The following is a 16,513-nucleotide window of genomic DNA, read 5'->3' as shown; positions in this document are numbered from 1 at the left end:
TTTTTTCCCCTCACATATAATGAGGGTCATATAGGGCCATATAATAAAACTGAAGGGTGCATTATTCACAGAGAAAAAAGTAGTTGTAACTCAGACCCAATTAATGTCTTTCATTTAGTTACTTATTAAGTTTAAATTCTGCCTTATCGTAGAACTATTTCAGTTACAAGGGGAAAAAATCTTTTAAAAATGCTTTGTTGCCTTTCCAAACACTTTCCCCCAAATTTAAGGCACCACAACATAAGTTACCATATTAATAAATAAAAAGGTTGATATGTTCTAGATAGAATGCTTGTGTGCATTTACTCTGAACCTAAGTATTTTTCTCCTTGCAAATGAGTCATACAGTCATTCTGAAACTAATTTCCATTTTGGCCCCAAAATAATATTACACGTTGTGCAGCCTGTTAATTTAAATTTACTGTCTACTCAATAAACTTTTCAGCTACAAATTAGGCTTAAAGGTGGAAGACTTTTTAAAGAGTTTAATGCTTTGTAGAGTATATTTAATTGAACAGACAGATCTGGTGAGGAATCATTTTTCTTTCTTATTACTATTTGCCTGTGAGCAATTTGTACATTACTGTCATTTCTTGCAAAATGATTTCTTTTTTTGGAAGTGTCAAGTAGCACACCCATCCTAGGGACAAAAATATATTCACGGTTATCTATCACTGAGATAAAACAAGCAATGAGTCAAACAGCAATTGGAAAGTAGGCAAATATGATAGTTCTGTGCTATTAAGAACCTCACTTACAGATTTTCAATCAAATTGCTGCCTACAAAATTAACACGCATGGTGTTGCTGCAGTGTCATTGTGCCACTCCTGAATTTTTGCAGCCTGGATCTGCTCACTGATTCCTTGATTCCATGCTTGGATTAAAACAAAACAAAACGTGTTTCTGCTTTCAGGAAACTCACAAGTCTGTGAATCTCCTAAGAAGGTATCTGGAAACAGTTCTATCCCATATAGCTGAACTGATTTAGTTGTTGTAATCTAGTCTTTCACAAAACATAGCAATATTGCCAAATGTTTTAATAGGATTCTTCCACACAGGCTTATCAGATGATAATGACACAATCCACAAAGCCCGTAAGACAATCTGACCATTTCTAAATGCAGGTAGTCCTCAATTTACAACCATAACTGAGGCCCAAATTTCTGTTGCTAAGAACTTCTTCTGCTGAGATATTTGTTGAGTTTTGCACTATTTTATGACTTTTCTTGCCACATCAGTTAAGTGAATAACTGCAATTATTACATTAGCAACATGGTTGAAAAGTAAATCTGGCTTCCCTATTGACTTTGAACCAATCTATTGTTTAGACCAGTGTTTCCCAATCTTTTTTGAGCCGCAGCACACTATTCACATTTACAAAATCCTGGGGAACATTGAGCGGGAGGGGGTGGGCTAAAAAAAGTTTGTAAAAGAAATTTGTCTCTTCCTCCCTTTCGCTCTATTTCTCTCTCTCTCCCTCTTTCTCTCTCTTCCTTCCTTCCTCTTTCTTTCCCTCTCTCTCCATCCCTCTTTGTTTCTCCCTTACTTCCTCTTTTTTGCTCTTTCTCTCCCTCCTTCCCTCCATGTTTTTACCTCACCCTCCTTCCCTCTTTCTCTCTCTCTTGCTTTCTCTCTCTTGCTGCCTTTCTCTCTCTCTCTTGCTTTCTCTCTCTCTGTGTTGCTGTCTTTCTCTTTCTCTCTCCCCCTCTCTCCCTCTCTCTTTCTCCCTCTCCCTCTCTTGCTATCTCTCTCTCTCTTGCTATCTCCTTCTCTCTCTTGCTATTTCTCTCTTTCTCGTACACCACGCCACAGCAGTAGCATTGGGCAGTAGCCGTGGGGCAGCGGCAGGGTGGTCAGCTTTGAGGTGGAGCTCCGGAATGGAGGCACCAACGGTGGCGGCTGGACGTGTTGCTAGACGCCATACATGCTGGCGTTGCGCTGGGCATGGGTGTGGGGCTGGAGCCTCCGTCCTGGCCCAGCCAGCAGGCAAGTGCCAGCCACGCAATGCCAGCATGTACGGCGTACAGCAACATGTCCAGCCGCCACCATCGGTGCCTCTGTCCTGGAGTTCTGGCTCGCAGCCGACCACCCTGCCACCACCCAGCAGCTACTGCCCAGTGCCGCTGCTGCCTCTGCCCTCCTGCTGCCGCCGCCCTCCCGCCAGGCCCCAAAGCTCACCTGCTGCTGCCGCCAGGGAAGCTCCAGCCGGGCGGGGCGCTGCAGCTGCCGGAAAACTTGGAAGGCGCAAAGAAGGAAGCTCAGCTTCTGGTCTCACAACTTTTTGCTCTTCGCACTCTCAGCAAAAAGTTCGAGACCAGAAGCTGAGCTTCCTTCTTCGCGGCATATCTGACCATGTCTCGCGGCACACTAGTGTGCCGCGGCACACTGGTTGGGAAACACTGGTTTAGACTGTATAAATACCAATGACTGCATCTCAAATGATCCCTCAGTTAAACTACTGAAGTTTGCTGATGTTACAACAGTGATTGGTCTCATTCGAGACAATGATGGAATCGCATAGAGATGGGAGGTTGAACAACTAGCTTGCAACCAGAGTAACCTGGAACTGAACACATTCAAAACCGTAGAAATGGTGGCAGATTTTAGGAGAAACCCTCCCATTCTACCACCTCTTACAATACTAGACAAGAGACCTTCAAATTTCTAAGTTCGACCACATCTCAAGATCTAAAATGGTCATCTAACATCAAAAACATCATCAAAAAAGCACAACAAAGAATGTTCTTTCTGTGCCAACTCAGGAAGCTCAAACTGCCCAAGGAGCTGCTGATACAGTTCTACAGAGGAATTATTGAGTCTGCCATCTGCACCTCTATAATTATCTGGTTTGGTTCTGCAACGCAACAAGACGGACACAGACTTCAGAGGATAATCAGAACTGCAGAAAAAACAATTGCTGCCAATCTGCCTTCCATTGAGGACCTGTATACTGCACGCGTCAAAAAGAGGGTTGCAAAAATATTTACCGACCCCTTGCATCCTGGATACAAATAGTTTCAACTCCTACCCTCAAAACACTACAGAACCCTGCACACTAAGATAACTAGATACAAGTATAGTTTTTTTCCTGAATGCCATTACTCTGCTAAACAAATAATTTCCCTCACCACTATCAAATTATTCATTAAGGCTGCATTACTATTACTATTAGTCTTCTCATCGTTCTCGTCACCCATCTCCTCCCACTTATGTAACTTGTTGCTTGTATACCTATGGTTTATATTGATATTGAATGTTTCCTGATTATTCGTACCCCATGACAATCGTTAAGTGTTGTGCCTCATAATTCTTGACAAATGTATCTTTTCTTTTATGTAAACTGAGAGCATGTGCACCAATGACAAATTCCTTGTGTGTCCAATCACACTTGGCCAATAAATAATTTTATTTTATTTTATTCTTTGCTTCACAGAAGGTCACAAGAGGATCAGTTGACCCCAGGATAAATATGTTGCCAAGCATTTGAATTTTGATCATGTGACCATGGGGATACTGCAATGATTGAATTGTGAAAAATGATCATGTAATTTTTTTCTGGTACTGTTGTAACTTAGTACGGTCACTAAGTGAAGTGTTGTAAATCGAAGACTACCTATAATGCTGGTTCCTCAGAGCCAAAATTTAAAACATGCATACCTACTGCTAATGGCCTTCAAATATAATCCATAGATATCCCATGAGGAAGACCATACGTATTTGTTAAGCATAAGCCGCCCCGAGTCCACAGAGAGGGGCGGCATATAAGTCCAATTAATTAAATAATAAAAATAAATAAATAAATAAAATAAACAAATAAAAACATTAATAAAAATAATGAAAATGGTGAAGTACCCTACATTTTTGCAAACCATAATTATACTGATAAGAGTGGTTTAGATTTGGAGTAGACTAAATTGTTCATATAAGTGAGGGATCTTCAGGCCAAATTATGATTAATGTGTGCAATCTTTTTGTAGCACAATTGCATTGCTATCCAAAATAAAATTCAGTAAAACCAACTTGCTTTCCTTTTTTTCATACTTTTGGATCTTTCTTTTTGTTATCAGGCCTTTGTTTGTGGGAAGCCAGTTGGGAAGACCCCAAGAAAGTGCAATTGTCCATCCTGAAAATGAGCTGACCGAGGCCATTTTGATGTTTCAGTAGAGCTGAGGGATAGGGAGGGGGAAATGGCTGGGATTTTGTAGCTAAAACAAAATAACTTTCTCCTGGGAACCAAGGACATTCCCACAGGCGGCTAAAGAGGGGAGGACTTAAGTTACTAGGCAACTGGATGGCACTTTGATTGGACCATGTGACTGATTGTTTGGGGAAGCATTTTTTAAAACTTTTAATTAGGTAAAAATTGCAGGAACATTCAGAGTCGCTTTTCACCAGCCTGTGCCAATATGACATATCCAATAAAACTATTATTTGAGGAACTGACCTGCCTTGGAGTTCTGTTTGCTATGGATGTATTATTTGGAACCCTGACAGCAGCTTCATAAATACATGCCTGTTGCCAAGTACCCAAAATTTTATGACATCACCATGGGGATGTTGCAATGGGCATAAATATTAAAACCATCAGTCACTTTTCAATGCCATTGTAACTTCAAACAGTCACTAAATGAATGGTTGTAAGTCTACTTGTATTTGAAAGATTTCCCCAGGTCACCTGAATAGGAATGCAGGATATGTTACTGTTCCCATCTATTAGGGAAGTACAACTGATGGGATCCTTTGGAATATCACTCCTTTGGAAATAAGGTTGGCTACTCTCCTAGACATCCTTGAAAAGATGGTTTTATCAGTAGGCCTAGAGACTCTAGGTTGATTCAAAGCCAATCAAGCATCACTGCCATGGGGTGAGTTTTGGAGTTTTTATAGTGTTGATTTTTAATGTTGTATACCACCTGGAGTCACTGTGTGGGAGTTGAGTATACAAACAAACAAACAAACAAACAAACAAACAAACTGTTGTGGTTGGCTCACAGCCAGCTCCTCTGGTAACAGATTTTGAACCGGATGAGCTGGGCCTGTTGGAGCATCAGAAGTCCGTGTGGCTCTCGGAGGGTTCAGATAGTGAGGGGGAAGGAGAGATGGAAACTGAAGGTGCTAGAGAGGTAGAGGTGGAGGTTCCTGCAGTGCCTGCAGTGCCTGCAGTGCCTGTGGAACCCCCAGTTAGAGCCTCATCTGGGTCAGATGAGGAGAGGGTGATTAATGACCCCATTCTCAATGTCCAGGTGTGAAGGATGATGGGACGACAGGAGCAGCTGCACAGACGCAGAGGAAGATCTTAAAGCACAGCTGGCAGTAATTAGGGAATGCTACAGCAGGCTTAAAAGGGGAGGTTTTGTGGGAGGTTCTTCGCAAGAGTTATCGTTCATGGTTAACAGAGAACAAGAAACAGACTTGGAGTTTCATCTCTAAACCAACATCTTGCATCTTTGGAAAATAACCCAGTTTTTGGACACTTGTGTTTCGAAAGACTGTAGCTCTTGAACAAACGAGTGAGTAGCTTTGCTGCAGCCCTGTTTTGGATGCATTCTTTACAAACCTTGGGGAGTTTGAGACATTCGTTATCGGCTTGGCAGTTAACCCAACTTTTTGGTCATAAACAGACATTCTTCTGCTGTCATTGCGGCTCTCAGCCAATTTGTAAAGCAATATATTTTGTGTTTCGGAAGCCTCCAGTCTGTGTGTGTGCTTTGTATTTCCTTGCTGCTCAACCAGCCCTGTCAGGCCGACAACAAATAAATAAATAGAATCATTCACTTTATGCTATTGACATAAGCGGGTGAATTTAAATGGGCACAGGTTCGTGTACCTACTTGCTCGATACAAGATTCAATTAACAGCATGTGTATATGTTTGGTTGCCAGTCTTTTTTATTTTCATCTTTGTGCATTGCAACACTTCTTACTGTTTCACAATTTTCGGGATTGTACTGGGAGCAGTGGGGAGGAAGGAACGGGAATTAGTGGCACCGAATTGACTTTTACACCTTTTCGAGGGTGTGTTATACGTGATACCTGTAAAAAGAAAGAAGCAATACTTGTTTATATCAGATTGAATGTCAGCTAACTTGTTGCTCAGGGTAAACATACAATACTGTTCTCTTTGTATAAGTTATTAAATTTCAAAGTTAATTGAAGCAAACGCAAGCTTTTATTTAACTAGGAAATCTGTTTGTTAATCTAAATTGATATAAAGTAGTACTGCGGCTTCAGCTTTCCAAATATGTACTGATCCCAGAATTAACAGAATAACAGACTTGGAAAGGACCATTGGAGGTCCTCTTCCAACCCATGGTTCAAGCTAGAAATCATACCATTTCAGATGAATGCTTGTCCAATCTCTTCTTAAAAACCTCCAAAGGTTGGAGCACCTACAACTTCTGGAATCAAGTCATTCTACTGACTAATTGTTCTGTCAGGAAAGTTCTCCTTAGTTCTAGGTTGCTTCTCCTTAGATTAGTTTTCTATCCATTGTGTCTTGTCCTACTTTAGAGTGTTTTGGAGCTTAGGTTGACCATGTCTTCTTTGTGACAGCACCTTATATATTGGAGCACTGCTATCATGTCACCCCAAGTCCTTCTTTTCATTAAACTATTCTCAGTCTGTCTAGTTTGACCCAACAAAAGCAACATTGCTTAACATTTGTTGTAAGACTCCATTCTCAATAATTAATAATTTTCCTACTTATAGCCTTCTCTGAATTTTTGAATTATTGCACACATCCATTTGAAAATGACATTCAAAAGTTCAGTTGAAGAATTTCATAGTTCTTGTATGTCATATCTAGACAGAAATGAATACAATTGAGTCCTAATGGTTTGCGTATCTTTTCTCAACATCTTATATGTGTATAAGACCAACTCTTTTAATATTTTAAGGCCAACAGGATAGTGCCATAACACTCAAGCCCCATTTTGAGAGACTGATTGTTTGGTAAGATCAAAATCACAGTATCATGTTTTTGATGTCTAACCTGGCCCCATGTTTAATGATAGTGAAAAATCCTAAAAATGCTAAGGGCGTCAAAAGATTTGCACTTTCCCTATTTTCCAATGTAGGTCAGCTACTTGGGCTGCTAAACTGTTTCTGAAGCTTAATTATGATAATCCATCATCTTGCATTTATTTTGTCCCAGAATGAAAGGTTTTGGTGTTGTGTGCAGATACTTCATATAGTGGAATTCTTTTTGGTTTATTTATTGATTGCTATGAGGATATATCATATTTCAAAGAAATATAACTGAAATTGAATTTTTGTTCAATTTCAATTCCAAGCAAAATCTGACAATTAACACCCCCCCGATAGATTTAAAAAAAACCAAGTGAAATATAATAGCCTTCATATCTGCAAGCAGTTTATCTACTTTCAGTAGACAAGATTATATGTTTAGGTTGGGTTGAACTGTGGAGTCCTTGGTGTATTTTGAGCAAAGCTGGGTAGCTGACATTGATATACTTAACATATATAGAAGAAGAAATAGTTAACTCACAGAATTTTGAATAACTCTACTTCTCTTGACCATATTTTCAAAAGAACCATCTTGATCAGAAGGAGCTATTTTCAGCTTTGGAGGTGTTACAACCTTTTTCAAGCAATTCAGAAAAATCAAGAATTATGTGAAAAGCCGCAATAGTTTATGAAGGAACATGGACAAGGAGAAAGAATATTTTAACTGGTGTCTTGAAATCATCTTTATAAGAGGCTTTTCGGTGTTCACCACATTCACACTTAACATCAGTAGTGTGCCTGTTTCGAATATGACTGGGAAAATATTTATATTGGAATTGACATCCAGGTTATCTTCAGAAAAGTTCGTAGTTTTAGAATTTACATACACAATTAGAGTAGTTGTTTTTTTTTACAAACCAAACATTCATATTATCAACCATTCTTATCCAGACGCAAAGTGTTTACTTTAACTTACAAGTTTTTCTTGCAATTTTCTTTTTTGCTTTTTGAATGACCTATCACATTTATATAATTTTTAAAAATCAGTTCTATATGGACCTCAACTCTCTACCCATCGCTTGCTCAAAAATATAAAATGCCCATGTGTCTGTCATAAACATGGATCTTTGGGGAAGGGTAGAGGAAGTCAACTCACTCAACTCAACTCAAGACAAATGAAACTTCAGGTCATAAATTATACATTTACCTATCATCCAGTAAAGTTGAATTCCCTGTATTCTTATATCATGGATGTTCAAGATGCTATAAATAGTGCAGGGTTGGGATTGGTTGGTTTTTTTTGCCTTCCTTTTCTATAAAACCATCAATTATACTGTCATTAGTGGAAAGGATATATAATTGCTTACTCTGTTTTGATGTTTTTTACAGCATTTACCATATTTGTAACTTAATCCCGTGCTCCCTTTCTTTTTAAGGAGCAAATTTAATTCATGCTATTTGAAATCACCCAGATCTGACATGGCCTCATTCCCCGCAAAGGTATGCTGAGTTAGTCACTGACAAAGTATAGAGTAGTTCTAACTACCAGGAAATTCAGGTGCTAAGTTTATAGTCTTAACTGGGACTTCAGAAAACTACGTCCATAAAAGTTAAGTCAGAAAACTACGTACATAAAAGGTTTGTCCATAAACTCTGCAGGAGTTTAGCTTGACTGCAAGAAGATTTTATCTTTTATGGCTTTCTGCTAGTGAACCTATGCTTTTATGGGGTTATATTGCACCAAAATTGAATGCAGTATTCCAAGTGTGGCCTTACCAAGGCATTGTAAAGTGGTATTAACACTTCACGTGATCTTTATTCTATCCCTCTGTTAATGCAGCCTAACATGATTCTCTTTATGTGAGAAAATCCTATTTAAGCAATAGCTTACTCAAAAGCCAAAAAAAAAGAAAAGAAAGCATGACATGACATTTCTTCAGTTAATAACCTTGAAATGGAAAATAGAAAACTGTAGTGTCTTAAGTCAGGGGTCACCAACCTTGTGGACCTCAGGAACCACTAAATTCATAATTTATATTCCATGGACCATTAATATGATCTGCCTAATGACTGGCTAGGTGGGTGTGGTTTGGTAGTCAGGTGACTGGGTGGGCGTGGCCAACTCAATGACACTCACATTAAAGGGTACTTCGCCAGCCTCTACTCATCCCTCCCACCCACTCCTCTCCTGATGGCCTGGACTCCTTGGGACCCCAAAAGAAAGCAGTTGTTGGAGCTAAGCAATGACCACGAGAAAGAGTTGGCAAAACAGCTGGCTCAGTTCAAATTGGATCTGACCAAGAAGGAGGCATAGCAGAAGCATCTCACTGAAGACTGTGTGCATAGGCTTTCCAAGCAGAGGGACAACCTGTGGGAATGCATGGCTAGGTGCAGAGTGATGCCGGGGGTGGGTGGGTTGGGGGTGGGTGTGATAGTGGGGAATGTGCTTTTTTGCCACAGGGAATAGGAGTTTTTTGCACCAAACAATAGCATATAGTACAGAGGAGATATGAAGTGTAGGCAACAAACCCTTAAGAGACATCGTGGAAAAATATTCAGTGGGGATGAAAAGAAAGGAGAGAGAAGGAGGTAATGAGACAAACATAAGTCTCCCGAAAGCTAATATGAGAAAATATGACAAAACGTATGTAGCGCTTGGCTTCACTGTGACTATAGTGAAAGACGAAGAAAGACCGGTATGTTTACTGTGTCTAAAAATGTTGGCAGTGGTCAGAATAAAGCCAAATAAATTAAAGCGTCTCTTAAACACATTACAAACCAGTCACGCTGATAAGCTGCTTGAGTTTTTTCAATTAAAATGTGATGAATATTGCAAACAATTGTCCTACCAGAGAGTTGGGTGGTTGTGCAAAATATTTACTTTTTCCTGGGGACGGGGGCATAACAAAAAATAATTGAGAAGCACTGGCTTAAACTAAGATGTAAAATTGGTTTTGTTTCAAAGAAATCTGCCTTTCACATCTTAGTATTTCACAAGTCTCCTCAAAATTCAGTGGAACTTCTGGTTATCTGTGTATATTCTGCTTAGTGAAATTTACTTCTGAGAAAAGATAAGTATTCATGGTTATGCTGCAAATTTAATTCAGATGATTTGTATTATGGCAGTTACATTTACAGAATAGATATTTATTGTTCATCTAAAATCTAATATTAAAAAATCTAAAACCCCCAATTTAAGAGATCAGTCATACATACAGTCATACCATACATAAATTTTATAAGCCATGGGGAAGGGAATATTTCAGTTCCCCCATGCCTGACGACAGAGGTGGGTTTTTAAGAGCTTACGAAAGGCAAGGAGGGTGGGGGCAACTCTGATATCTGGGGGGAGTTGGTTCCACAGGGTCGGGGCCGCCACAGAGAAGGCTCTTCCCCTGGGTCTCTCCAAACGACATTGTTTAGTCGACGGGACCCGGAGAAGGCCAACGCTGTGGGACCTAACTGGTCACTGGGATTCGTGCGGCAGAAGGCGGTCCCGGATTCTATATTCTATATTATTCATTCTATATTAGGAAGGAAAAATATTAGGCAAAAACTATTAGTATTTCAAGAAAACGTTATCAAGTATTACAAGTACTTTATAAATAAATACTGGAAAATTCACAGAGAATAACTTTCATAATAACTTAATTTTAATGTTCTTGTCTTTATGAAGCTTCCATTTTAGCAGATTACTTTGAACTCACCCTATATATTGGTATAGCTCCAAATACAATACCAGCGTCTTTGTTTACGGATTTGAAACTTTCCAAAGGGGTTTTATTGACCTGTAATATTAAAATAATATAATTTCAGTTCCAAAAATATTTGTTTCTCAGTTGTATTGTATTTAATATATTAATTTTGTATGTCTAAAATCTGCTTTCAGTTGAATTCAGTGCGTTTCATTGAAGCACAGCTTCTTTAGCAAAAATAATGATGGCTAGATGTAATTCTGACTTGTAAACTAGACAGGAAAGTAAAAGAATCTCCAGAAGATGGCAAGGCATATAATTTCTGTACTGTTCCCTAAAAAACCCTCTAGTCAGTGTAGTCTATAAAGTCACCAAAAGCTGAGTGCAATCCAAGGAATTTCACAACAGCTATATTATTCTTTGTTTCATTATTTCAACATACGTTTGCTTGAACAAATAAAGGAATGTTAGTGCTACTTTCATTATACAATGTAAGGCATACATTTTTCTTAAATTTGTTTATTTATTATTTATTTATTAGACTTCTATGCCGCCCTTCTCGAAGCGACTCAGGGTGCTTCGGAAGTATGAAATTTAAGCATTGCATACTAAATTTGACTTCGACTCCCAAGCATTTCTCAATGAGGAGTTGATTATAGATTTGAAAGCTGCTGAGGTTGAGACACACTGCAGTGAGGCAAAATAAAGTTTCAACAGTTAGCACCTTGGGAGAAGCCAGGGACTTGAAAAACTTAAAATCCAGATCAACTTCATGTCGGCTAGGCTTTTTCAAGTTTAAAGATGACTTGGTCATATTCTTCCATCTATTAAAAAGATATAATTGAGAAGCAATATGTTGTTACTTGCAAAACAAAGAAAGCATTCAGTTTCATAATTATGTCTATGATCAATACTATTAATCTCAATTCTGATATGGTCATCAGAGAAAAAAATAGAGCTGCTCTGCTAGTTTAATGCTGAAATTTGCTTAGGCAAAAGCCCAGAAGAAAGACATTGAAGAATAATATTTATTGAACACAATGGTTACTTATTCTGATTATGTAAGATTGCTTTAAATCAGAAATACACTCAGGCAATGTGGCACTGAGTATACTTCTTTAAGAAATAACATTTATTTACTGCTCGCATCCAGTGAACTCTAGGTGGCAAATAAAACTAAACAAAAAAGTTAAAACTATTAAATTGGACAGATGGTCTTGTAGACTAAAATGATCTAATAAACAACAAATACAATAAATCAAAGCAAGAGCATTACAGCAATCATGAAACAGGCCTGGAATCCAGGCCATGTTTTCAAAGATTTCCGGAACCCTAGTAGAGAGGATCCCTTCCTTATATGGGATGTGTGTGGGATACTGTTCCAGAGGATGGGAACAGCAACAGAAGGCATGTTTCCATGGTCCCACAAAGTGATAGTGTTTAATGAACCTGAAACACAGTCACTGTTCTGAAATGTATTAGATGGGCAGAAACTATTGCAAATAATTTTATTGATAGGGAAACAGTACTTCAAGAATGACTAGATTAGAATAGGAAGAAACTGATGGCAAATACATTTTCAGCATTAGCTAATTGCTGCCTGACATCACAGTAAGAAAAAATGATGTTTCCCACTATGTGGCTCCTAACAAAAAACCCCAAGAAAAACCAAGCTAAAAAGGAGAGGCAATTAGTGATTACCACAGATGTAAGTAGAAGTTTCAGGCAATTGAGACAAAATAATTCCTGATTTATTTTAGAGGAACGGATCAAGGATGAGGACATTTCTGGGAAAAATTAAGGAGCCTATTAACAGCATTAATATAAGAGGATCATCAAAAATTTAACAGAAACTCAATCAGCTGACATTATGTGCCACTCCTTATACAAATATGTTTGTGTCAAATACAGTACATTTTGTGCAGAATCGACTGGTATTAAATTTCTCCTGTTTATAATTTTCAGTTAGGTGAAATGGTACATCATAGAACTAAATTAAATCAAGCACCTTTTATTCCTGTTGGATTCAAATTTTGTGGTCAGCATTGGTCACACGATTGTCATGGCCCAATGAATGAATGACAAGATGGAACTGAAACCAAAATTTGAAATTTCTTAATGGTAACAGACAGTGAGGGACGGGATGACGGAGAGATTGAGATGCTTGATGAAAAGATAAGCTGTCGGGGCAAGGGGGGACACATGGTCAACTGGTGAGACTTCGTCCTTCCTAGAGGGACATGGTTCTTGGGATTATTTATTTATTTATTATTTATTTATTTATCTTATGTGCAGCCCCTCTCCGAGGACTTAGGGCGGCTTACAATATATAAAAACAATGGAGTACTACAAAATTCAATTAATTAAAACTAGACAAACAATCTAAAACCCCAGTTTTACTAAAAAACAGTCATACCCATTAAAACAACAGCCATACAAACATTCATCAGCCAAGGGACTAAGATCTAATTGCCCCAAGCCTGGTGATACAAATGAGTCTTAAGACTCTTGCGAAAGGCAAAGAGGGTGCGGGCAGTGCGAATCTTTGGGGGGAGCTGATTCCAGAGGGGTGGTCCCCCCACATAGAAGGCTCTTCTCCTAGACCCCACCAGACGATATTATCTAGTTGACAGGACCTGGAGAAGGCCAACTCTGTGGGACCTAACCGGTCACGGCAGAAGGCGGTCCCACAAGTAATCTGGCCTGATGCCATATAGGGCTTTATAGGTCATTACCAATATATCAGAATGGAGAGCAGCGTAGCAGTTTTCTTTATGATCTATGATTCCCTTGGTTTCTCCTTCTGTCACAAAGGAGCAAGCAGTTTTGTGGGTAAGCCAAGAAAGAAGAAAGAGGAAGATTCACTAAGGCTATGCTAAAGGTTAGAAAAAGGATAGGGGTGGGGAGGAAATGGTGCCAGCCTTATGTGGAAAGGATGATTCAACAGGCCATGGGCTATCTAGTTAATCATAATGCTAAATCGGCCTCTTATCTCCATTACTTCTGATTTGAAAGGGTGCTAAACAAATACTTTCAGCAAAGCAGATGTGCAACCTCACCTTTCCCGGTCAAAAAACAGAGGGTATTCAAACTTCTTCTTTTTATCCATAAACTTGGATTCTTCTTTGATTGTGAATGGAATTTCATTTACATCACAGGGCAAAATTATATCGGAGGATTCTGTAATTTCAAACACTCTGCGCTGTCCAAAATAGCCAAAGTAGACTCCACGAATGGAATGCCAAAGTCTATTAAAGAAACCCAACCAAGAAACATTTTAAAAATATTGTCAGTATAAAAAGAGATTGGCAGCCATAATATGGAGAGGCTTCAAATAACAATATGAAAAATATTAATCAAGTACAATCGGCATTATAATCATTTTTAATGCAGTACCTTTCAGGGCAATACATTTAATAGTTGAAAATTCAGATCAATACAGTATATGTAATTGCTGTAACATTTCATCAGCTATATTTTGGCAACAATTGGCTCACATAAAAAGATTGTGGAATATGCTTACCTGGAACACCAATTCTAAGTAAGACATGCCCTGAACATTTTCTTTTTGTTGTCTTCTTCTTTTAAAAAAAATATATTTTAGCCATCTTTTATTAGGCGCCATCTTTTTATGGTGGTGGCTAAGCCGCCATCAGGAGAGGTCAGCATTGGCCAAATTCCTAGAGTCCCAAATTCCTAGAGTCCCAAGCCCCATTAACAGGATGCATGGCCAGCTCCCAAACTGATAGGTCCTTAGTAAAGAACTATCTAGGCTGGTTAGTACTGGGATTGACAGCCTCAGACAAAAAACATTCAGATCAGCAGCAACATAAATATAACTAACCTGACAGAACCATCCGTAGATGCAGTCACCACTAGGCATTTGTCATCATCACAAAACAGGTTGACTATTTTAACAGAATGAGCCCGCCAACAAATTTGTTGCTTTATATGCTGCAAAAAATATAAATTAACATTCGCTGTCTTCACATGCACAATGAAGTCAAAATTCTTAGCACTTGAACAAGGCACAATGGACAGATTCAGACACAACTAAGACTCAGTAGGTGACATCATGCCAAGCTAAGAATGGACAAGATATCTTATGTTGTCAGATAGTCTGAGACTATTGATGGGGAAATGGAAGTTATAAAGTCTACACAATTGATGTTTAAAGAACAGGCTGTGAAAAATGGTATGAAGACTCAAATCCTAGGTTTTATATGAGAATTTAAGCACATTCAAATTGTTAATTTGATATGAAAACTGAAAGCTGAGATAGTCATGGCTAAGTGAAGCAGTCATATGACATCAAACTTTCCCAATTGCCATTGTTAAACAAGGACTACCTGTTTGCATTTGCTTCTGTTAAACTTTGTTGTTTGTGCCTATTTCTTTCATTTATTAATATTTCTTTACATTTTATTTCTACTTTCTTCTTAGCAGTCTTTTGAATTATTTGCAAATCTAATAAACATTCACCTCTTCATTTGTCATTAAAAATGTTGATATGTAATGTGATTGATCTTGTGACAATCATATAATTAATAGTTTCATGCTATTATTTAATAGCATTATTTTTAACAATTCTTAGATTATTAGTATACTAATCCAAATTAATAATCCAATTTTAATTTATAAATACAGTTTTTAAAAGATTTTAATAATTTCAAATATGAATTTCAAATATGAATATGAATTTAGATGTTTCTTGAAATATACAAATCATTAACTATTCTTACACTTTCATTTAATTTCAGTGTGTAAGTTAAATTTATATGTAATGTACATAAGCAAAAAACTTCGACTATGTGTGAATCCTTGTACATCAACTGGAGGATGGGAGACATTATTTTGCATTTTGCTCACCCTGGTTGGATCTTTGTGATCTTCCAGGAATGAGCCAATATTCCATCGAATAACATTTCCCTCTGTAAGACAAATCATATACTATTTAAAAATTAGAACCTTTTCGTAATACAGAATTGCCTAAGGGCTTTCCCTAAAATAATCCTGGAAGTTAAGAAACAGTGGAAAAGGCATCAAGTGAACAATGATATTTTACAATTCAAACAAGGTCTCTTGATGGCTATTTTGTTCTGACAAAAGAAGACAACTTAGTATAAATTATTTTTATATCACAGAAACCCATTTTTCTAATGTAAAACAGTGTTTAAGGCTATAAACACTTTTTAATTTTACCAAAATCTTACTTAGATTAATATATAAAAAGGGGATTCAACAACTACTGCCATCAAGCTGGAATCTTGCTATTAGCTTACACAGTGTAAATGCTGTATGTGTCATCTTACAGAGTCTTGCCAGACATGAGAATACATCTCATTTCCCTACCTTGTTTTGAGAAATTTGCTTAGATCAGAAGTTCCTAGACTCCATAAGTCTGGATAAGTTGATTTACTGAAGATAAGAAAGAATCATATAGATGCAGAAGGTATGCTTCCTACAGAGCCCATAAGTGTATTTCAGGTCTTTCCCTCCTGTCTTTATGAGTCAATTAAACATTTGGTTTTTCTCTTCTCAGCCTTAAAACTGGGAGAGCATGGTGTTTATACAAAGGTTCTGTCTAGTTTGAGAAGGGACTGCTGGCGGCTTACCTGCGCCGGCACCGATTGCGGTGGGGACGGAGCACATGAAGGCCACCATTTTGGGGTGGAGCATCGGGCGATTTCACGTGAAAGAGCGAGATTGCCCAGAAGGCACTTTGCCAGGGCGCGCGTGCATGGGAGCGTCCAGGAGGTGGGGCGGCAAGGAGTGTATTTAAGGAGGCCTCCTTCCGTCACTGTCCCTCTTTTTCTGCCGGCTGCCAAAAAGTGAAGACACCCGTCCACCCT

At 38.3% G+C, this 16,513-nt stretch overlaps 1 protein-coding gene across 1 annotated transcript in view; it reads right to left on the bottom strand.

The window, feature by feature from the left end:
* Positions 1 to 5,871: 5,871 nt before the first annotated feature.
* LOC139161502 (WD repeat-containing protein 64-like) overlaps positions 5,872 to 16,513 on the bottom strand; it is a 59,218-nt gene continuing 48,576 nt past the window's right edge. Inside the window, exons 19-25 of the mRNA XM_070740703.1 lie at positions 15,531 to 15,592; positions 14,506 to 14,615; positions 13,721 to 13,909; positions 11,386 to 11,485; positions 10,674 to 10,754; positions 7,508 to 7,600; positions 5,872 to 6,033 (exon numbers count right to left, since the gene is read on the bottom strand). Coding sequence (XP_070596804.1) covers positions 5,929 to 6,033; positions 7,508 to 7,600; positions 10,674 to 10,754; positions 11,386 to 11,485; positions 13,721 to 13,909; positions 14,506 to 14,615; positions 15,531 to 15,592 — 740 coding nt within the window. The 3' untranslated portion in view covers positions 5,872 to 5,928. The remainder of the gene's footprint in view (positions 6,034 to 7,507; positions 7,601 to 10,673; positions 10,755 to 11,385; positions 11,486 to 13,720; positions 13,910 to 14,505; positions 14,616 to 15,530; positions 15,593 to 16,513) is intronic.

Source organism: Erythrolamprus reginae, chromosome 1 (assembly GCF_031021105.1).
Source record: "Erythrolamprus reginae isolate rEryReg1 chromosome 1, rEryReg1.hap1, whole genome shotgun sequence".
NCBI classification, from domain to species: Eukaryota; Metazoa; Chordata; class Lepidosauria; order Squamata; family Dipsadidae; genus Erythrolamprus; species Erythrolamprus reginae.
The sequence above is the reverse complement of the archived record's forward strand: the minus strand, read 5'-3'. Positions and strand labels throughout refer to the sequence as shown.